This window comes from Nematostella vectensis, chromosome 4, assembly GCF_932526225.1.
Source record: "Nematostella vectensis chromosome 4, jaNemVect1.1, whole genome shotgun sequence".
Taxonomy (NCBI): Eukaryota; Metazoa; Cnidaria; class Anthozoa; order Actiniaria; family Edwardsiidae; genus Nematostella; species Nematostella vectensis.
Genome location: NC_064037.1, coordinates 17,837,509 through 17,859,585, shown reverse-complemented (window position 1 = coordinate 17,859,585; position 22,077 = coordinate 17,837,509). Strand labels below are relative to the sequence as shown.

The following is a 22,077-nucleotide window of genomic DNA, read 5'->3' as shown; positions in this document are numbered from 1 at the left end:
GAGAATAGGAGAATAAGGGAACTCAGGTGAGAATAGGAGAATTAGGGAACTCAGGTGAGAATAGGAGAATTAGGGAACTCAGGTGAGAATAGGAGAATTATGGAACTCAGGTGAGAATAGGAGAATTAGGGAACTCAGGTGAGAATAGGAGAATTAGGGAACTCAGGTGAGAATAGGAGAATAAGGGAACTCAGGTGAGAATAGGAGAATTAGGGAACTCAGGTGAGAGAAGGAGAATAAGGGAACTCAGGTGAGAATAGGAGAATTAGGGAACTCAGGTGAGGGAGGAGAATTAGGGAACTCAGGTGAGAATAGGAGAATTAGGGAACTCAGGTGAGAATAGGAGAATAAGGGAACTCAGGTGAGAATAGGAGAATTAGGGAACTCAGGTGAGAATAGGAGAATTAGGGGACTCAGGTGAGGGAGGAGAATAAGGGAACTCAGGTGAGAATAGGAGAATTAGGGAACTCAGGTGAGGGAGGAGAATTAGGGAACTCAGGTGAGAATAGGAGAATTAGGGAACTCAGGTGAGAATAGGAGAATAAGGGAACTCAGGTGAGAATAGGAGAATTAGGGAACTCAGGTGAGAATAGGAGAATTAGGGGACTCAGGTGAGGGAGGAGAATAAGGGAACTCAGGTGAGAATAGGAGAATTAGGGGACTCAGGTGAGGGAGGAGAATTAGGGAACTCAGGTGAGAATAGGAGAATTAGGGAACTCAGGTGAGAATAGGAGAATTAGGGAACTCAGGTGAGAATAGGAGAATTAGGGGACTCAGGTGAGAATAGGAGAATTAGGGAACTCAGGTGAGAATAGGAGAATTAGGGAACTCAGGTGAGGGAGGAGAATTAGGGAACTCAGGTGAGAATAGGAGAATAAGGGAACTCAGGTGAGGGAGGAGAATTAGGGAACTCAGGTGAGAATAGGAGAATTAGGGAACTCAGGTGAGAATAGGAGAATTAGGGAACTCAGGTGAGAATAGGAGAATTAGGGGACTCAGGTGAGAATAGGAGAATTAGGGAACTCAGGTGAGAATAGGAGAATTAGGGGACTCAGGTGAGAATAGGAGAATTAGGGAACTCAGGTGAGAATAGGAGAATTAGGGGACTCAGGTGAGAATAGGAGAATTAGGGAACTCAGGTGAGAATAGGAGAATTAGGGAACTCAGGTGAGAATAGGATAATAAGGGAACTCAGGTGAGAATAGGAGAATTAGGGGACTCAGGTGAGAATAGGAGAATTAGGGAACTCAGGTGAGAATAGGATAATAAGGGAACTCAGGTGAGAATAGGAGAATTAGGGAACTCAGGTGAGAATAGGAGAATTAGAGAACTCAGGTGAGAATAGGAGAATTAGGGGACTCAGGTGAGAATAGGAGAATAAGGGAACTCAGGTGAGGGAGGAGAATTAGGGAACTCAGGTGAGAATAGGAGAATTAGGGAACTCAGGTGAGAATAGGAGAATTAGGGAACTCAGGTGAGAATAGGAGAATTAGGGGACTCAGGTGAGAATAGGAGAATTAGGGAACTCAGGTGAGAATAGGAGAATAAGGGAACTCAGGTGAGAATAGGAGAATTAGGGGACTCAGGTGAGAATAGGAGAATTAGAGAACTCAGGTGAGAATAGGAGAATTAGAGAACTCAGGTGAGAATAGGAGAATTAGGGAACTCAGGTGAGAGAAGGAGAATTAGGGAACTCAGGTGAGAATAGGAGAATTAGGGAACTCAGGTGAGAATAGGAGAATTAGGGAACTCAGGTAAGGGAGGAGAATTAGGGAACTCAGGTGAGAATAGGAGAATTAGGGGACTCAGGTGAGAATAGGAGAATTAGGGAACTCAGGTGAGAATAGGAGAATTAGGGGACTCAGGTGAGAATAGGAGAATTAGGGAACTCAGGTGAGGGAGGAGAATTAGGGAACTCAGGTGAGAGAAGGAGAATTAGGGAACTCAGGTGAGAATAGGAGAATTAGGGAACTCAGGTGAGAATAGGAGAATAAGGGAACTCAGGTGAGAATAGGAGAATAAGGGAACTCAGGTGAGAATAGGAGAATTAGGGAACTCAGGTGAGAATAGGAGAATAAGGGAACTCAGGTGAGAATAGGAGAATTAGGGAACTCAGGTGAGAATAGGAGAATTAGGGAACTCAGGTGAGAATAGGAGAATTAGGGAACTCAGGTGAGAATAGGAGAATTAGAGAACTCAGGTGAGAATAGGAGAATAAGGGAACTCAGGTGAGAATAGGAGAATTAGTGGACTCAGGTGAGAATAGGAGAATTAGAGAACTCAGGTGAGAATAGGAGAATTAGGGAACTCAGGTGAGAGAAGGAGAATTAGGGAACTCAGGTGAGAATAGGAGAATTAGGGAACTCAGGTGAGAATAGGAGAATAAGGGAACTCAGGTGAGAATAGGAGAATAAGGGAACTCAGGTGAGAATAGGAGAATTAGGGAACTCAGGTGAGAATAGGAGAATAAGGGAACTCAGGTGAGAATAGGAGAATTAGGGGACTCAGGTGAGAATAGGAGAATTAGGGAACTCAGGTGAGAATAGGATAATAAGGGAACTCAGGTGAGAATAGGAGAATTAGGGGACTCAGGTGAGAATAGGAGAATTAGGGAACTCAGGTGAGAATAGGAGAATTAGGGAACTCAGGTGAGAATAGGATAATAAGGGAACTCAGGTGAGAATAGGAGAATTAGGGGACTCAGGTGAGAATAGGAGAATTAGGGAACTCAGGTGAGAATAGGAGAATTAGGGGACTCAGGTGAGAATAGGAGAATTAGGGAACTCAGGTAAGGGAGGAGAATTAGGGGACTCAGGTGAGGGAGGAGAATTAGGGGGCTCAGGTGAGAATAGGAGAATTAGGGAACTCAGGTGAGGGAGGAGAATTAGGGAACTCAGGTGAGAATAGGAGAATTAGGGGACTCAGGTGAGAATAGGAGAATTAGGGAACTCAGGTGAGAATAGGAGAATTAGGGAACTCAGGTGAGGGAGGAGAATTAGGGAACTCAGGTGAGAATAGGAGAATTAGGGGGCTCAGGTGAGAATAGGAGAATTAGGGGACTCAGGTGAGAATAGGAGAATTAGGGAACTCAGGTGAGGGAGGAGAATTAGGGAACTCAGGTGAGAATAGGAGAATTAGGGGACTCAGGTGAGAATAGGAGAATTAGGGAACTCAGGTGAGAATAGGAGAATTAGGGAACTCAGGTGAGGGAGGAGAATTAGGGAACTCAGGTGAGAATAGGAGAATTAGGGGGCTCAGGTGAGAATAGGAGAATTAGGGGACTCAGGTGAGAATAGGAGAATTAGGGGACTCAGGTGAGAATAGGAGAATTAGGGAACTCAGGTGAGAATAGGAGAATTAGGGAACTCAGGTGAGAATAGGAGAATTAGGGGACTCAGGTAAGAATAGGAGAATAAGGGAACTCAGGTGAGAATATGAGAATTAGGGAACTCAGGTGAGAATAGGAGAATAAGGGAACTCAGGTGAGGGAGGAGAATTAGGGGACTCAGGTGAGAATAGGAGAATTAGGGAACTCAGGTGAGAATAGGAGAATTAGGGAACTCAGGTGAGAATAGGAGAATTAGGGAACTCAGGTGAGAATAGGAGAATTAGGGGACTCAGGTGAGAATAGGAGAATAAGGGAACTCAGGTGAGAATAGGAGAATAAGGGAACTCAGGTGAGAATAGGAGAATAAGGGAACTCAGGTGAGGGAGGAGAATTAGGGAACTCAGGTGAGAATAGGAGAATTAGAGAACTCAGGTGAGAATAGGAGAATTAGGGGACTCAGGTGAGAATAGGAGAATTAGGGGACTCAGGTGAGAATAGGAGAATTAGGGAACTCAGGTGAGGGAGGAGAATTAGGGAACTCAGGTGAGAATAGGAGAATTAGGGGACTCAGGTGAGAATAGGAGAATTAGGGAACTCAGTTGAGAATAGGAGAATTAGGGAACTCAGGTGAGGGAGGAGAATTAGGGAACTCAGGTGAGAATAGGAGAATTAGGGGGCTCAGGTGAGAATAGGAGAATTAGGGGACTCAGGTGAGAATAGGAGAATTAGGGGACTCAGGTGAGAATAGGAGAATTAGGGAACTCAGGTGAGAATAGGAGAATTAGGGAACTCAGGTGAGAATAGGAGAATTAGGGGACTCAGGTGAGAATAGGAGAATTAGGGAACTCAGGTAAGGGAGGAGAATTAGGGAACTCAGGTGAGAATAGGAGAATTAGGGGACTCAGGTGAGAATAGGAGAATTAGGGAACTCAGGTGAGAATAGGAGAATTAGGGGACTCAGGTGAGAATAGGAGAATTAGGGAACTCAGGTGAGGGAGGAGAATTAGGGAACTCAGGTGAGAGAAGGAGAATTAGGGAACTCAGGTGAGAATAGGAGAATTAGGGAACTCAGGTGAGAATAGGAGAATAAGGGAACTCAGGTGAGAATAGGAGAATAAGGGAACTCAGGTGAGAATAGGAGAATTAGGGAACTCAGGTGAGAATAGGAGAATAAGGGAACTCAGGTGAGAATAGGAGAATTAGGGAACTCAGGTGAGAATAGGAGAATTAGGGAACTCAGGTGAGAATAGGAGAATTAGGGAACTCAGGTGAGAATAGGAGAATTAGAGAACTCAGGTGAGAATAGGAGAATAAGGGAACTCAGGTGAGAATAGGAGAATTAGTGGACTCAGGTGAGAATAGGAGAATTAGAGAACTCAGGTGAGAATAGGAGAATTAGGGAACTCAGGTGAGAGAAGGAGAATTAGGGAACTCAGGTGAGAATAGGAGAATTAGGGAACTCAGGTGAGAATAGGAGAATAAGGGAACTCAGGTGAGAATAGGAGAATAAGGGAACTCAGGTGAGAATAGGAGAATTAGGGAACTCAGGTGAGAATAGGAGAATAAGGGAACTCAGGTGAGAATAGGAGAATTAGGGGACTCAGGTGAGAATAGGAGAATTAGAGAACTCAGGTGAGAATAGGAGAATAAGGGAACTCAGGTGAGAATAGGAGAATTAGTGGACTCAGGTGAGAATAGGAGAATTAGAGAACTCAGGTGAGAATAGGAGAATTAGGGAACTCAGGTGAGAGAAGGAGAATTAGGGAACTCAGGTGAGAATAGGAGAATTAGGGAACTCAGGTGAGAATAGGAGAATAAGGGAACTCAGGTGAGAATAGGAGAATAAGGGAACTCAGGTGAGAATAGGAGAATTAGGGAACTCAGGTGAGAATAGGAGAATAAGGGAACTCAGGTGAGAATAGGAGAATTAGGGGACTCAGGTGAGAATAGGAGAATTAGGGAACTCAGGTGAGAATAGGATAATAAGGGAACTCAGGTGAGAATAGGAGAATTAGGGGACTCAGGTGAGAATAGGAGAATTAGGGAACTCAGGTGAGAATAGGAGAATTAGGGAACTCAGGTGAGAATAGGATAATAAGGGAACTCAGGTGAGAATAGGAGAATTAGGGGACTCAGGTGAGAATAGGAGAATTAGGGAACTCAGGTGAGAATAGGAGAATTAGGGGACTCAGGTGAGAATAGGAGAATTAGGGAACTCAGGTAAGGGAGGAGAATTAGGGGACTCAGGTGAGGGAGGAGAATTAGGGGGCTCAGGTGAGAATAGGAGAATTAGGGAACTCAGGTGAGGGAGGAGAATTAGGGAACTCAGGTGAGAATAGGAGAATTAGGGGACTCAGGTGAGAATAGGAGAATTAGGGAACTCAGGTGAGAATAGGAGAATTAGGGAACTCAGGTGAGGGAGGAGAATTAGGGAACTCAGGTGAGAATAGGAGAATTAGGGGGCTCAGGTGAGAATAGGAGAATTAGGGGACTCAGGTGAGAATAGGAGAATTAGGGAACTCAGGTGAGGGAGGAGAATTAGGGAACTCAGGTGAGAATAGGAGAATTAGGGGACTCAGGTGAGAATAGGAGAATTAGGGAACTCAGGTGAGAATAGGAGAATTAGGGAACTCAGGTGAGGGAGGAGAATTAGGGAACTCAGGTGAGAATAGGAGAATTAGGGGGCTCAGGTGAGAATAGGAGAATTAGGGGACTCAGGTGAGAATAGGAGAATTAGGGGACTCAGGTGAGAATAGGAGAATTAGGGAACTCAGGTGAGAATAGGAGAATTAGGGAACTCAGGTGAGAATAGGAGAATTAGGGGACTCAGGTAAGAATAGGAGAATAAGGGAACTCAGGTGAGAATATGAGAATTAGGGAACTCAGGTGAGAATAGGAGAATAAGGGAACTCAGGTGAGGGAGGAGAATTAGGGGACTCAGGTGAGAATAGGAGAATTAGGGAACTCAGGTGAGAATAGGAGAATTAGGGAACTCAGGTGAGAATAGGAGAATTAGGGAACTCAGGTGAGAATAGGAGAATTAGGGGACTCAGGTGAGAATAGGAGAATAAGGGAACTCAGGTGAGAATAGGAGAATAAGGGAACTCAGGTGAGAATAGGAGAATAAGGGAACTCAGGTGAGGGAGGAGAATTAGGGAACTCAGGTGAGAATAGGAGAATTAGAGAACTCAGGTGAGAATAGGAGAATTAGGGGACTCAGGTGAGAATAGGAGAATTAGGGGACTCAGGTGAGAATAGGAGAATTAGGGAACTCAGGTGAGGGAGGAGAATTAGGGAACTCAGGTGAGAATAGGAGAATTAGGGGACTCAGGTGAGAATAGGAGAATTAGGGAACTCAGTTGAGAATAGGAGAATTAGGGAACTCAGGTGAGGGAGGAGAATTAGGGAACTCAGGTGAGAATAGGAGAATTAGGGGGCTCAGGTGAGAATAGGAGAATTAGGGGACTCAGGTGAGAATAGGAGAATTAGGGGACTCAGGTGAGAATAGGAGAATTAGGGAACTCAGGTGAGAATAGGAGAATTAGGGAACTCAGGTGAGAATAGGAGAATTAGGGGACTCAGGTGAGAATAGGAGAATTAGGGAACTCAGGTAAGGGAGGAGAATTAGGGAACTCAGGTGAGAATAGGAGAATTAGGGGACTCAGGTGAGAATAGGAGAATTAGGGAACTCAGGTGAGAATAGGAGAATTAGGGGACTCAGGTGAGAATAGGAGAATTAGGGAACTCAGGTGAGGGAGGAGAATTAGGGAACTCAGGTGAGAGAAGGAGAATTAGGGAACTCAGGTGAGAATAGGAGAATTAGGGAACTCAGGTGAGAATAGGAGAATAAGGGAACTCAGGTGAGAATAGGAGAATAAGGGAACTCAGGTGAGAATAGGAGAATTAGGGAACTCAGGTGAGAATAGGAGAATAAGGGAACTCAGGTGAGAATAGGAGAATTAGGGAACTCAGGTGAGAATAGGAGAATTAGGGAACTCAGGTGAGAATAGGAGAATTAGGGAACTCAGGTGAGAATAGGAGAATTAGAGAACTCAGGTGAGAATAGGAGAATAAGGGAACTCAGGTGAGAATAGGAGAATTAGTGGACTCAGGTGAGAATAGGAGAATTAGAGAACTCAGGTGAGAATAGGAGAATTAGGGAACTCAGGTGAGAGAAGGAGAATTAGGGAACTCAGGTGAGAATAGGAGAATTAGGGAACTCAGGTGAGAATAGGAGAATAAGGGAACTCAGGTGAGAATAGGAGAATAAGGGAACTCAGGTGAGAATAGGAGAATTAGGGAACTCAGGTGAGAATAGGAGAATAAGGGAACTCAGGTGAGAATAGGAGAATTAGGGGACTCAGGTGAGAATAGGAGAATTAGGGAACTCAGGTGAGAATAGGATAATAAGGGAACTCAGGTGAGAATAGGAGAATTAGGGGACTCAGGTGAGAATAGGAGAATTAGGGAACTCAGGTGAGAATAGGAGAATTAGGGAACTCAGGTGAGAATAGGATAATAAGGGAACTCAGGTGAGAATAGGAGAATTAGGGGACTCAGGTGAGAATGGGAGAATTAGGGAACTCAGGTGAGAATAGGAGAATTAGGGGACTCAGGTGAGAATAGGAGAATTAGGGAACTCAGGTAAGGGAGGAGAATTAGGGGACTCAGGTGAGGGAGGAGAATTAGGGGGCTCAGGTGAGAATAGGAGAATTAGGGAACTCAGGTGAGGGAGGAGAATTAGGGAACTCAGGTGAGAATAGGAGAATTAGGGGACTCAGGTGAGAATAGGAGAATAAGGGAACTCAGGTGAGAATAGGAGAATTAGGGAACTCAGGTGAGGGAGGAGAATTAGGGAACTCAGGTGAGAATAGGAGAATTAGGGGGCTCAGGTGAGAATAGGAGAATTAGGGGACTCAGGTGAGAATAGGAGAATTAGGGAACTCAGGTGAGGGAGGAGAATTAGGGAACTCAGGTGAGAATAGGAGAATTAGGGGACTCAGGTGAGAATAGGAGAATTAGGGAACTCAGGTGAGAATAGGAGAATTAGGGAACTCAGGTGAGGGAGGAGAATTAGGGAACTCAGGTGAGAATAGGAGAATTAGGGGGCTCAGGTGAGAATAGGAGAATTAGGGGACTCAGGTGAGAATAGGAGAATTAGGGGACTCAGGTGAGAATAGGAGAATTAGGGAACTCAGGTGAGAATAGGAGAATTAGGGAACTCAGGTGAGAATAGGAGAATTAGGGGACTCAGGTAAGAATAGGAGAATAAGGGAACTCAGGTGAGAATATGAGAATTAGGGAACTCAGGTGAGAATAGGAGAATAAGGGAACTCAGGTGAGGGAGGAGAATTAGGGGACTCAGGTGAGAATAGGAGAATTAGGGAACTCAGGTGAGAATAGGAGAATTAGGGAACTCAGGTGAGAATAGGAGAATTAGGGAACTCAGGTGAGAATAGGAGAATTAGGGGACTCAGGTGAGAATAGGAGAATAAGGGAACTCAGGTGAGAATAGGAGAATAAGGGAACTCAGGTGAGAATAGGAGAATAAGGGAACTCAGGTGAGGGAGGAGAATTAGGGAACTCAGGTGAGAATAGGAGAATTAGAGAACTCAGGTGAGAATAGGAGAATTAGGGGACTCAGGTGAGAATAGGAGAATTAGGGGACTCAGGTGAGAATAGGAGAATTAGGGAACTCAGGTGAGGGAGGAGAATTAGGGAACTCAGGTGAGAATAGGAGAATTAGGGGACTCAGGTGAGAATAGGAGAATTAGGGAACTCAGTTGAGAATAGGAGAATTAGGGAACTCAGGTGAGGGAGGAGAATTAGGGAACTCAGGTGAGAATAGGAGAATTAGGGGGCTCAGGTGAGAATAGGAGAATTAGGGGACTCAGGTGAGAATAGGAGAATTAGGGGACTCAGGTGAGAATAGGAGAATTAGGGAACTCAGGTGAGAATAGGAGAATTAGGGAACTCAGGTGAGAATAGGAGAATTAGGGGACTCAGGTAAGAATAGGAGAATAAGGGAACTCAGGTGAGAATAGGAGAATTAGGGAACTCAGGTGAGAATAGGAGAATAAGGGAACTCAGGTGAGGGAGGAGAATTAGGGGACTCAGGTGAGAATAGGAGAATTAGGGAACTCAGGTGAGAATAGGAGAATTAGGGAACTCAGGTGAGAATAGGAGAATTAGGGAACTCAGGTGAGAATAGGAGAATTAGGGGACTCAGGTGAGAATAGGAGAATAAGGGAACTCAGGTGAGAATAGGAGAATAAGGGAACTCAGGTGAGAATAGGAGAATAAGGGAACTCAGGTGAGAATAGGAGAATAAGGGAACTCAGGTGAGGGAGGAGAATTAGGGAACTCAGGTGAGAATAGGAGAATTAGGGAACTCAGGTGAGAATAGGAGAATTAGGGAACTCAGGTGAGAATAGGAGAATAAGGGAACTCAGGTGAGAATAGGAGAATTAGGGAACTCAGGTGAGAATAGGAGAATTAGGGAACTCAGGTGAGAATAGGAGAATTAGGGAACTCAGGTGAGAATAGGAGAATTAGGGAACTCAGGTGAGAATAGGAGAATTAGGGAACTCAGGTGAGAATAGGAGAATAAGGGAACTCAGGTGAGAATAGGAGAATAAGGGAACTCAGGTGAGAATAGGAGAATTAGGGGACTCAGGTGAGAATAGGAGAATTAGGGAACTCAGGTGAGGGAGGAGAATTAGGGAACTCAGGTGAGAATAGGAGAATTAGGGGACTCAGGTGAGAATAGGAGAATTAGGGAACTCAGGTGAGAATAGGAGAATTAGGGAACTCAGGTGAGGGAGGAGAATTAGGGAACTCAGGTGAGAATAGGAGAATTAGGGGGCTCAGGTGAGAATAGGAGAATTAGGGGGCTCAGGTGAGAATAGGAGAATTAGGGGACTCAGGTGAGGGAGGAGAATTAGGGAACTCAGGTGAGAATAGGAGAATTAGGGAACTCAGGTGAGAATAGGAGAATTAGGGGACTCAGGTGAGAATAGGAGAATTAGGGAACTCAGGTGAGGGAGGAGAATTAGGGAACTCAGGTGAGAATAGGAGAATTAGGGGACTCAGGTGAGAATAGGAGAATTAGGGAACTCAGGTGAGAATAGGAGAATTAGGGAACTCAGGTGAGAATAGGAGAATAAGGGAACTCAGGTGAGAATAGGAGAATAAGGGAACTCAGGTGAGAATAGGAGAATAAGGGAACTCAGGTGAGAATAGGAGAATAAGGGAACTCAGGTGAGGGAGGAGAATTAGGGAACTCAGGTGAGAATAGGAGAATTAGGGAACTCAGGTGAGAATAGGAGAATTAGGGAACTCAGGTGAGAATAGGAGAATAAGGGAACTCAGGTGAGAATAGGAGAATTAGGGAACTCAGGTGAGAATAGGAGAATTAGGGAACTCAGGTGAGAATAGGAGAATTATGGAACTCAGGTGAGAATAGGAGAATTAGGGAACTCAGGTGAGAATAGGAGAATTAGGGAACTCAGGTGAGAATAGGAGAATAAGGGAACTCAGGTGAGAATAGGAGAATTAGGGAACTCAGGTGAGAGAAGGAGAATAAGGGAACTCAGGTGAGAATAGGAGAATTAGGGAACTCAGGTGAGGGAGGAGAATTAGGGAACTCAGGTGAGAATAGGAGAATTAGGGAACTCAGGTGAGAATAGGAGAATTAGGGGACTCAGGTAAGAATAGGAGAATAAGGGAACTCAGGTGAGAATATGAGAATTAGGGAACTCAGGTGAGAATAGGAGAATAAGGGAACTCAGGTGAGGGAGGAGAATTAGGGGACTCAGGTGAGAATAAGAGAATTAGGGAACTCAGGTGAGAATAGGAGAATTAGGGAACTCAGGTGAGAATAGGAGAATTAGGGAACTCAGGTGAGAATAGGAGAATTAGGGGACTCAGGTGAGAATAGGAGAATAAGGGAACTCAGGTGAGAATAGGAGAATAAGGGAACTCAGGTGAGAATAGGAGAATAAGGGAACTCAGGTGAGGGAGGAGAATTAGGGAACTCAGGTGAGAATAGGAGAATTAGAGAACTCAGGTGAGAATAGGAGAATTAGGGGACTCAGGTGAGAATAGGAGAATTAGGGGACTCAGGTGAGAATAGGAGAATTAGGGAACTCAGGTGAGGGAGGAGAATTAGGGAACTCAGGTGAGAATAGGAGAATTAGGGGACTCAGGTGAGAATAGGAGAATTAGGGAACTCAGTTGAGAATAGGAGAATTAGGGAACTCAGGTGAGGGAGGAGAATTAGGGAACTCAGGTGAGAATAGGAGAATTAGGGGGCTCAGGTGAGAATAGGAGAATTAGGGGACTCAGGTGAGAATAGGAGAATTAGGGGACTCAGGTGAGAATAGGAGAATTAGGGAACTCAGGTGAGAATAGGAGAATTAGGGAACTCAGGTGAGAATAGGAGAATTAGGGGACTCAGGTAAGAATAGGAGAATAAGGGAACTCAGGTGAGAATAGGAGAATTAGAGAACTCAGGTGAGAATAGGAGAATAAGGGAACTCAGGTGAGGGAGGAGAATTAGGGGACTCAGGTGAGAATAGGAGAATTAGGGAACTCAGGTGAGAATAGGAGAATTAGGGAACTCAGGTGAGAATAGGAGAATTAGGGAACTCAGGTGAGAATAGGAGAATTAGGGGACTCAGGTGAGAATAGGAGAATTAGGGAACTCAGGTGAGAGAAGGAGAATAAGGGAACTCAGGTGAGAATAGGAGAATTAGGGAACTCAGGTGAGGGAGGAGAATTAGGGAACTCAGGTGAGAATAGGAGAATTAGGGAACTCAGGTGAGAATAGGAGAATTAGGGGACTCAGGTAAGAATAGGAGAATAAGGGAACTCAGGTGAGAATATGAGAATTAGGGAACTCAGGTGAGAATAGGAGAATAAGGGAACTCAGGTGAGGGAGGAGAATTAGGGGACTCAGGTGAGAATAGGAGAATTAGGGAACTCAGGTGAGAATAGGAGAATTAGGGAACTCAGGTGAGAATAGGAGAATTAGGGAACTCAGGTGAGAATAGGAGAATTAGGGGACTCAGGTGAGAATAGGAGAATAAGGGAACTCAGGTGAGAATAGGAGAATAAGGGAACTCAGGTGAGAATAGGAGAATAAGGGAACTCAGGTGAGGGAGGAGAATTAGGGAACTCAGGTGAGAATAGGAGAATTAGAGAACTCAGGTGAGAATAGGAGAATTAGGGGACTCAGGTGAGAATAGGAGAATTAGGGGACTCAGGTGAGAATAGGAGAATTAGGGAACTCAGGTGAGGGAGGAGAATTAGGGAACTCAGGTGAGAATAGGAGAATTAGGGGACTCAGGTGAGAATAGGAGAATTAGGGAACTCAGTTGAGAATAGGAGAATTAGGGAACTCAGGTGAGGGAGGAGAATTAGGGAACTCAGGTGAGAATAGGAGAATTAGGGGGCTCAGGTGAGAATAGGAGAATTAGGGGACTCAGGTGAGAATAGGAGAATTAGGGGACTCAGGTGAGAATAGGAGAATTAGGGAACTCAGGTGAGAATAGGAGAATTAGGGAACTCAGGTGAGAATAGGAGAATTAGGGGACTCAGGTAAGAATAGGAGAATAAGGGAACTCAGGTGAGAATAGGAGAATTAGAGAACTCAGGTGAGAATAGGAGAATAAGGGAACTCAGGTGAGGGAGGAGAATTAGGGGACTCAGGTGAGAATAGGAGAATTAGGGAACTCAGGTGAGAATAGGAGAATTAGGGAACTCAGGTGAGAATAGGAGAATTAGGGAACTCAGGTGAGAATAGGAGAATTAGGGGACTCAGGTGAGAATAGGAGAATAAGGGAACTCAGGTGAGAATAGGAGAATAAGGGAACTCAGGTGAGAATAGGAGAATAAGGGAACTCAGGTGAGAATAGGAGAATAAGGGAACTCAGGTGAGGGAGGAGAATTAGGGAACTCAGGTGAGAATAGGAGAATTAGGGAACTCAGGTGAGAATAGGAGAATTAGGGAACTCAGGTGAGAATAGGAGAATAAGGGAACTCAGGTGAGAATAGGAGAATTAGGGAACTCAGGTGAGAATAGGAGAATTAGGGAACTCAGGTGAGAATAGGAGAATTAGGGAACTCAGGTGAGAATAGGAGAATTAGGGAACTCAGGTGAGAATAGGAGAATTAGGGAACTCAGGTGAGAATAGGAGAATAAGGGAACTCAGGTGAGAATAGGAGAATAAGGGAACTCAGGTGAGAATAGGAGAATTAGGGGACTCAGGTGAGAATAGGAGAATTAGGGAACTCAGGTGAGGGAGGAGAATTAGGGAACTCAGGTGAGAATAGGAGAATTAGGGGACTCAGGTGAGAATAGGAGAATTAGGGAACTCAGGTGAGAATAGGAGAATTAGGGAACTCAGGTGAGGGAGGAGAATTAGGGAACTCAGGTGAGAATAGGAGAATTAGGGGGCTCAGGTGAGAATAGGAGAATTAGGGGGCTCAGGTGAGAATAGGAGAATTAGGGGACTCAGGTGAGGGAGGAGAATTAGGGAACTCAGGTGAGAATAGGAGAATTAGGGAACTCAGGTGAGAATAGGAGAATTAGGGGACTCAGGTGAGAATAGGAGAATTAGGGAACTCAGGTGAGGGAGGAGAATTAGGGAACTCAGGTGAGAATAGGAGAATTAGGGGACTCAGGTGAGAATAGGAGAATTAGGGAACTCAGGTGAGAATAGGAGAATTAGGGAACTCAGGTGAGAATAGGAGAATAAGGGAACTCAGGTGAGAATAGGAGAATAAGGGAACTCAGGTGAGAATAGGAGAATAAGGGAACTCAGGTGAGAATAGGAGAATAAGGGAACTCAGGTGAGGGAGGAGAATTAGGGAACTCAGGTGAGAATAGGAGAATTAGGGAACTCAGGTGAGAATAGGAGAATTAGGGAACTCAGGTGAGAATAGGAGAATAAGGGAACTCAGGTGAGAATAGGAGAATTAGGGAACTCAGGTGAGAATAGGAGAATTAGGGAACTCAGGTGAGAATAGGAGAATTATGGAACTCAGGTGAGAATAGGAGAATTAGGGAACTCAGGTGAGAATAGGAGAATTAGGGAACTCAGGTGAGAATAGGAGAATAAGGGAACTCAGGTGAGAATAGGAGAATTAGGGAACTCAGGTGAGAGAAGGAGAATAAGGGAACTCAGGTGAGAATAGGAGAATTAGGGAACTCAGGTGAGGGAGGAGAATTAGGGAACTCAGGTGAGAATAGGAGAATTAGGGAACTCAGGTGAGAATAGGAGAATAAGGGAACTCAGGTGAGAATAGGAGAATTAGGGAACTCAGGTGAGAATAGGAGAATTAGGGGACTCAGGTGAGGGAGGAGAATAAGGGAACTCAGGTGAGAATAGGAGAATTAGGGAACTCAGGTGAGGGAGGAGAATTAGGGAACTCAGGTGAGAATAGGAGAATTAGGGAACTCAGGTGAGAATAGGAGAATAAGGGAACTCAGGTGAGAATAGGAGAATTAGGGAACTCAGGTGAGAATAGGAGAATTAGGGGACTCAGGTGAGGGAGGAGAATAAGGGAACTCAGGTGAGAATAGGAGAATTAGGGGACTCAGGTGAGGGAGGAGAATTAGGGAACTCAGGTGAGAATAGGAGAATTAGGGAACTCAGGTGAGAATAGGAGAATTAGGGAACTCAGGTGAGAATAGGAGAATTAGGGGACTCAGGTGAGAATAGGAGAATTAGGGAACTCAGGTGAGAATAGGAGAATTAGGGAACTCAGGTGAGGGAGGAGAATTAGGGAACTCAGGTGAGAATAGGAGAATAAGGGAACTCAGGTGAGGGAGGAGAATTAGGGAACTCAGGTGAGAATAGGAGAATTAGGGAACTCAGGTGAGAATAGGAGAATTAGGGAACTCAGGTGAGAATAGGAGAATTAGGGGACTCAGGTGAGAATAGGAGAATTAGGGAACTCAGGTGAGAATAGGAGAATTAGGGGACTCAGGTGAGAATAGGAGAATTAGGGAACTCAGGTGAGAATAGGAGAATTAGGGGACTCAGGTGAGAATAGGAGAATTAGGGAACTCAGGTGAGAATAGGAGAATTAGGGAACTCAGGTGAGAATAGGATAATAAGGGAACTCAGGTGAGAATAGGAGAATTAGGGGACTCAGGTGAGAATAGGAGAATTAGGGAACTCAGGTGAGAATAGGATAATAAGGGAACTCAGGTGAGAATAGGAGAATTAGGGAACTCAGGTGAGAATAGGAGAATTAGAGAACTCAGGTGAGAATAGGAGAATTAGGGGACTCAGGTGAGAATAGGAGAATAAGGGAACTCAGGTGAGGGAGGAGAATTAGGGAACTCAGGTGAGAATAGGAGAATTAGGGAACTCAGGTGAGAATAGGAGAATTAGGGAACTCAGGTGAGAATAGGAGAATTAGGGGACTCAGGTGAGAATAGGAGAATTAGGGAACTCAGGTGAGAATAGGAGAATAAGGGAACTCAGGTGAGAATAGGAGAATTAGGGGACTCAGGTGAGAATAGGAGAATTAGAGAACTCAGGTGAGAATAGGAGAATTAGAGAACTCAGGTGAGAATAGGAGAATTAGGGAACTCAGGTGAGAGAAGGAGAATTAGGGAACTCAGGTGAGAATAGGAGAATTAGGGAACTCAGGTGAGAATAGGAGAATTAGGGAACTCAGGTAAGGGAGGAGAATTAGGGAACTCAGGTGAGAATAGGAGAATTAGGGGACTCAGGTGAGAATAGGAGAATTAGGGAACTCAGGTGAGAATAGGAGAATTAGGGGACTCAGGTGAGAATAGGAGAATTAGGGAACTCAGGTGAGGGAGGAGAATTAGGGAACTCAGGTGAGAGAAGGAGAATTAGGGAACTCAGGTGAGAATAGGAGAATTAGGGAACTCAGGTGAGAATAGGAGAATAAGGGAACTCAGGTGAGAATAGGAGAATAAGGGAACTCAGGTGAGAATAGGAGAATTAGGGAACTCAGGTGAGAATAGGAGAATAAGGGAACTCAGGTGAGAATAGGAGAATTAGGGAACTCAGGTGAGAATAGGAGAATTAGGGAACTCAGGTGAGAATAGGAGAATTAGGGAACTCAGGTGAGAATAGGAGAATTAGAGAACTCAGGTGAGAATAGGAGAATAAGGGAACTCAGGTGAGAATAGGAGAATTAGTGGACTCAGGTGAGAATAGGAGAATTAGAGAACTCAGGTGAGAATAGGAGAATTAGGGAACTCAGGTGAGAGAAGGAGAATTAGGGAACTCAGGTGAGAATAGGAGAATTAGGGAACTCAGGTGAGAATAGGAGAATAAGGGAACTCAGGTGAGAATAGGAGAATAAGGGAACTCAGGTGAGAATAGGAGAATTAGGGAACTCAGGTGAGAATAGGAGAATAAGGGAACTCAGGTGAGAATAGGAGAATTAGGGGACTCAGGTGAGAATAGGAGAATTAGGGAACTCAGGTGAGAATAGGATAATAAGGGAACTCAGGTGAGAATAGGAGAATTAGGGGACTCAGGTGAGAATAGGAGAATTAGGGAACTCAGGTGAGAATAGGAGAATTAGGGAACTCAGGTGAGAATAGGATAATAAGGGAACTCAGGTGAGAATAGGAGAATTAGGGGACTCAGGTGAGAATAGGAGAATTAGGGAACTCAGGTGAGAATAGGAGAATTAGAGAACTCAGGTGAGAATAGGAGAATTAGGGGACTCAGGTGAGAATAGGAGAATTAGAGAACTCAGGTGAGAATAGGAGAATTAGGGAACTCAGGTGAGAATAGGAGAATTAGGGAACTCAGGTGAGAATAGGAGAATTAGGGGACTCAGGTGAGAATAGGAGAATTAGGGGACTCAGGTGAGAATAGGAGAATTAGAGAACTCAGGTGAGAATAGGAGAATAAGGGAACTCAGGTGAGGGAGGAGAATTAGGGAACTCAGGTGAGAATAGGAGAATTAGGGGACTCAGGTGAGAATAGGAGAATTAGGGAACTCAGGTGAGAATAGGAGAATTAGGGAACTCAGGTGAGAATAGGAGAATTAGGGAACTCAGGTGAGAATAGGAGAATTAGGGGACTCAGGTGAGAATAGGAGAATTAGGGGACTCAGGTGAGAATAGGAGAATAAGGGAACTCAGGTGAGAATAGGAGAATTAGGGAACTCAGGTGAGAATAGGAGAATAAGGGAACTCAGGTGAGAATAGGAGAATAAGGGAACTCAGGTGAGAATAGGAGAATTAGGGAACTCAGGTGAGAATAGGAGAATAAGGGAACTCAGGTGAGAATAGGAGAATTAGGGAACTCAGGTGAGAGAAGGAGAATTAGGGAACTCAGGTGAGAATAGGAGAATAAGGGAACTCAGGTGAGAATAGGAGAATTAGGGAACTCAGGTGAGAATAGGAGAATAAGGGAACTCAGGTGAGAATAGGAGAATAAGGGAACTCAGGTGAGAATAGGAGAATTAGGGAACTCAGGTGAGAATAGGAGAATTAGGGAACTCAGGTGAGAATAGGAGAATTAGGGAACTCAGGTGAGAATAGGAGAATTAGGGAACTCAGGTGAGAATAGGAGAATTAGGGAACTCAGGTGAGAATAGGAGAATTAGGGAACTCAGGTGAGAATAGGAGAATTAGGGAACTCAGGTGAGAGAAGGAGAATTAGGGAACTCAGGTGAGAATAGGAGAATTAGGGAACTCAGGTGAGAGAAGGAGATTTTGGGGACAGCAAAGGTCGTGTGGTCAGTGTGAAGCACTTAACTGGCTTGTAGTCAGATGCTCCTGGTGAGTGCAAAGCTTAACAATTTTCCATCTCTTTGTTAGATTGACCCTGTCAAAGACATGCTTCAGAGATTTATAAGTGAGCAAGCTGCAGAGAAGAGACAAGTTCTGACTGTTGACAGCGTCCCACTAGATGAGTCTGGGCTCAAGGAGTTATTGGTACGTCCATCCGCCATGTGCTCCTTTCTGTCTCCTCTTTCTCCATCCGCCATGTGCTCCTTTTTGTCTCCTCTTCCTCCATCCTCCATGTGCTCCTTTTTGTCTCCTCTTCCTCCATCCGCCATGTGCTCCTTTTTGTCTCCTCTTCCTCCATCCGCCATGTGCTCCTTTTTGTCTCCTCTTCCTCCATCCGCAATGTGCTCCTTTTTGTCTCCTCTTCCTCCATCCGCCATGTGCTCCTTTTTGTCTCCCCTTCCTCCATCCGCCATGTGCTCCTTTTTGTCTCCTCTTCCTCCATCCGCCATGTGCTCCTTTTTGTCTCTTCTTCCTCCATCCGCCATGTGCTCCTTTTTGTCTCCTCTTCCTCCATCCTCCATGTGCTCCTTTTTGTCTCCTCTTCCTCCATCCGCCATGTGCTCCTTTTTGTCTCTTCTTCCTCCATCCTCCATGTGCTCCTTTTTGTCTCTTCTTCCTCCATCCGCCATGTGGTCCTTTTTGTCTCCTCTTCCTCCATCCGCCATGTGCTCCTTTTTGTCTCCTCTTCCTCCATCCTCCATGTGCTCCTTTTTGTCTCCTCTTCCTCCATCCGCCATGTGCTCCTTTTTGTCTCCTCTTCCTCCATCCGCCATGTGCTCCTTTTTGTCTCCTCTTCCTCCATCCTCCATGTGCTCCTTTTTGTCTCCTCTTCCTCCATCCGCCATGTGCTCCTTTTTGTCTCTTCTTCCTCCATCCTCCATGTGCTCCTTTTTGTCTCTTCTTCCTCCATCCGCCATGTGCTCCTTTTTGTCTCCTCTTCCTCCATCCGCCATGTGCTCCTTTTTGTCTCCTCTTCCTCCATCCGCCATGTGCTCCTTTTTGTCTCCTCTTCCTCCATCCTCCATGTGCTCCTTTTTGTCTCCTCTTCCTCCATCCGCCATGTGCTCCTTTTTGTCTCCTCTTCCTCCATCCGCCATGTGCTCCTTTTTGTCTCCTCTTCCTCCATCCGCCATGTGCTCCTTTTTGTCTCCTCTTCCTCCATCCGCCATGTGCTCCTTTTTGTCTCCTCTTCCTCCATCCTCCATGTGCTCCTTTTTGTCTCCTCTTCCTCCATCCGCCATGTGCTCCTTTTTGTCTCCTCTTCCTCCATCCGCCATGTGCTCCTTTTTGTCTCCTTTTCCTCCATCCTCTATGTGCTCCTTTTTGTCTCTTCTTCCTCCATCCGCCATGTGCTCCTTTTTGTCTCCTCTTCCTCCATCCGCCATGTGCTCCTTTTTGTCTCCTCTCCCTCCATCCTCCATGTGCTCCTTTTTGTCTCTTCTTCCTCCATCCGCCATGTGCTCCTTTTTGTCTCCTCTTCCTCCATCCGCCATGTGCTCCTTTTTGTCTCCTCTTCCTCCATCCGCCATGTGCTCCTTTTTGTCTCCTCTTCCTCCATCCGCCATGTGCTCCTTTTTGTCTCCTCTTCCTCCATCCGCCATGTGCTCCTTTTTGTCTCCTCTTCCTCCATCCGCCATGTGCTCCTTTTTGTCTCCTTTTCCTCCATCCTCTATGTGCTCCTTTTTGTCTCTTCTTCCTCCATCCTCCATGTGCTCCTTTTTGTCTCCTCTTCCTCCATCCGCCATGTGCTCCTTTTTGTCTCCTCTTCCTCCATCCGCCATGTGCTCCTTTTTGTCTCCTGTTCCTCCATCCTCCATGTGCTCCTTTTTGTCTCTTCTTCCTCCATCCGCCATGTGCTCCTTTTCGTCTCCCCTTCCTCCATCTTCGTTCACCATGTGCTTGGTGCTCTAACAATTTTCAAAACAGCAGGATTCAGGATTTGGGATTCAACGTGCATAACTTCTGATTCTGTAACTTTATCCAAGCCCTCTTAGAACTCTTCAACTTGCTTGTCCTCTTTATGGGATGTCTTGACTAATGCGCTGTACGCCCTTTATGTACACTTTACGTTCTTGTGTTGAAGTATGTAAAATCCGTGACATAACAACATAACATCGACCTTTGAAAGACATGGACATTCACCTATCATGGACTACATTTATGTCGTTATGTTGTCAGTGTGTACCATGTTTATGTCGTCATGTCGCCAGTGTGTACCATGTTTATTTCGTCATGTCGCCAGTGTGCGCCATGTTTATGTCGTCATGTCGCCAGTGTTCACCATGTTTATGTCGTTATGTCGCCAGTGTGCACCATGTTTATGTCGTTATGTCGCCAGTGTGCACCATGTTTATGTCGTTATGTCACCAGTGTGCACCTTGTTTATGTCGCCATGTCGCCAGTGTGCACCATGTTTATGTCGTTATGTCGCCAGTGTGCACCATGTTTATGTCGTTATGTCGCCAGTGTGTACCATGTTTATGTTGCCAGTGTGTACCATGTTTATGTCGTTATGTCGCCAGTGTGCACCATGTTTATGTCGTTATGTCACCAGTGTGCACCATGTTTATGTCGTCATGTCGCCAGTGTGCACCATGTTTAGGTCATTATGTCGCCAGTGTGCACCATGTTTATGTCGTTATTTTGCCAGTGTGTACCATGTTTATGTTGCCAGTGTGCACCATGTTTAGGTCATTATGTCGCCAGTGTGCACCATGTTTATGTCGTTATGTCGCCAGTGTGTACCATGTTTATGTTGCCAGTGTGCACCATGTTTATGTCGTTATGTCGCCAGTGTGCACCATGTTTATGTCGTTATGTCGCCAGTGTGCACCATGTTTATGTCGTTATGTCGCCAGTGTGCACCATGTTTATGTCGTTATGTCGCCAGTGTGCACCATGTTTATGTCGTTATGTCGCCAGTGTGTACCTTGTTTATGTCGTCATGTCGCCAGTGTGCACCATGTTTATGTCGTCATGTCGCCAGTGTGCACCATGTTTATGTCGTTATGTCGCCAGTGTGCACCATGTTTATGTCGTTATGTCGCCAGTGTGCACCATGTTTATGTCGTTATGTCGCCAGTGTGCACCATGTTTATGTCGTTATGTCGCCAGTGTGTACCATGTTTATGTTGCCAGTGTGCACCATGTTTATGTCGTTATGTCGCCAGTGTGCACCATGTTTATGTCGTTATGTCACCAGTGTGCACCATGTTTATGTCGTTATGTCGCCAGTGTGCAACATGTTTATGTCGTTATGTCGCCAGTGTGCACCATGTTTATGTCGTTATGTCGCCAGTGTGCACCATGTTTATGTCATTATGTCGCCAGTGTGTACCATGTTTATGTTGCCAGTGTGTACCATGTTTATGTCATTATGTCGCCAGTGTGTACCATGTTTATGTCGTCATGTCGCCAGTGTGCACCATGTTTATGTCGTTATGTCGCCAGTGTGTACCATGTTTATGTTGCCAGTGTGTACCATGTTTATGTCATTATGTCGCCAGTGTGTACCATGTTTATGTCGTCATGTCGCCAGTGTGCACCATGTTTATGTCGTTATGTTGCCAGTGTGCACCATGTTTATGTCATTATGTCGCCAGTGTGTACCATGTTTATGTTGCCAGTGTGTACCATGTTTATGTCGTTATGTCGCCATTGTGCACCATGTTTATGTCGTTATGTCGCCAGTGTGTACCGTGTTTATGTCGTTATGTCGCCAGTGTGTACCATGTTTATGTCCTTATGTCGCCAGTGTGTACCTTGTTTATGTCGTTATGTCGCCAGTGTGCACCATGTTTATGTCGTCATGTCGCCAGTGTGCACCATGTTTATGTCGTTATGTCACCAGTGTGTACCATGTTTATGTTGTCATGTCGCCAGTGTGCACCATGTTTATGTCGTTATGTCGCCAGTGTGCACCATGTTTATGTCATTATGTCGCCAGTGT

The 22,077-nt window shown here is 45.1% G+C and overlaps 1 protein-coding gene across 2 annotated transcripts in view; it reads left to right on the top strand.

Moving 5' to 3' along the window:
* The window catches only part of LOC5506933 (trafficking protein particle complex subunit 12), a 46,421-nt gene that overhangs the window by 15,906 nt on the left and 8,438 nt on the right, over nt 1-22,077 (top strand). For both annotated transcript variants that reach the window (XM_048726440.1, XM_048726439.1), the window contains exon 7: nt 18,156-18,272. In XM_048726440.1, coding sequence (XP_048582397.1) covers nt 18,156-18,272 — 117 coding nt within the window. The remainder of the gene's footprint in view (nt 1-18,155; nt 18,273-22,077) is intronic.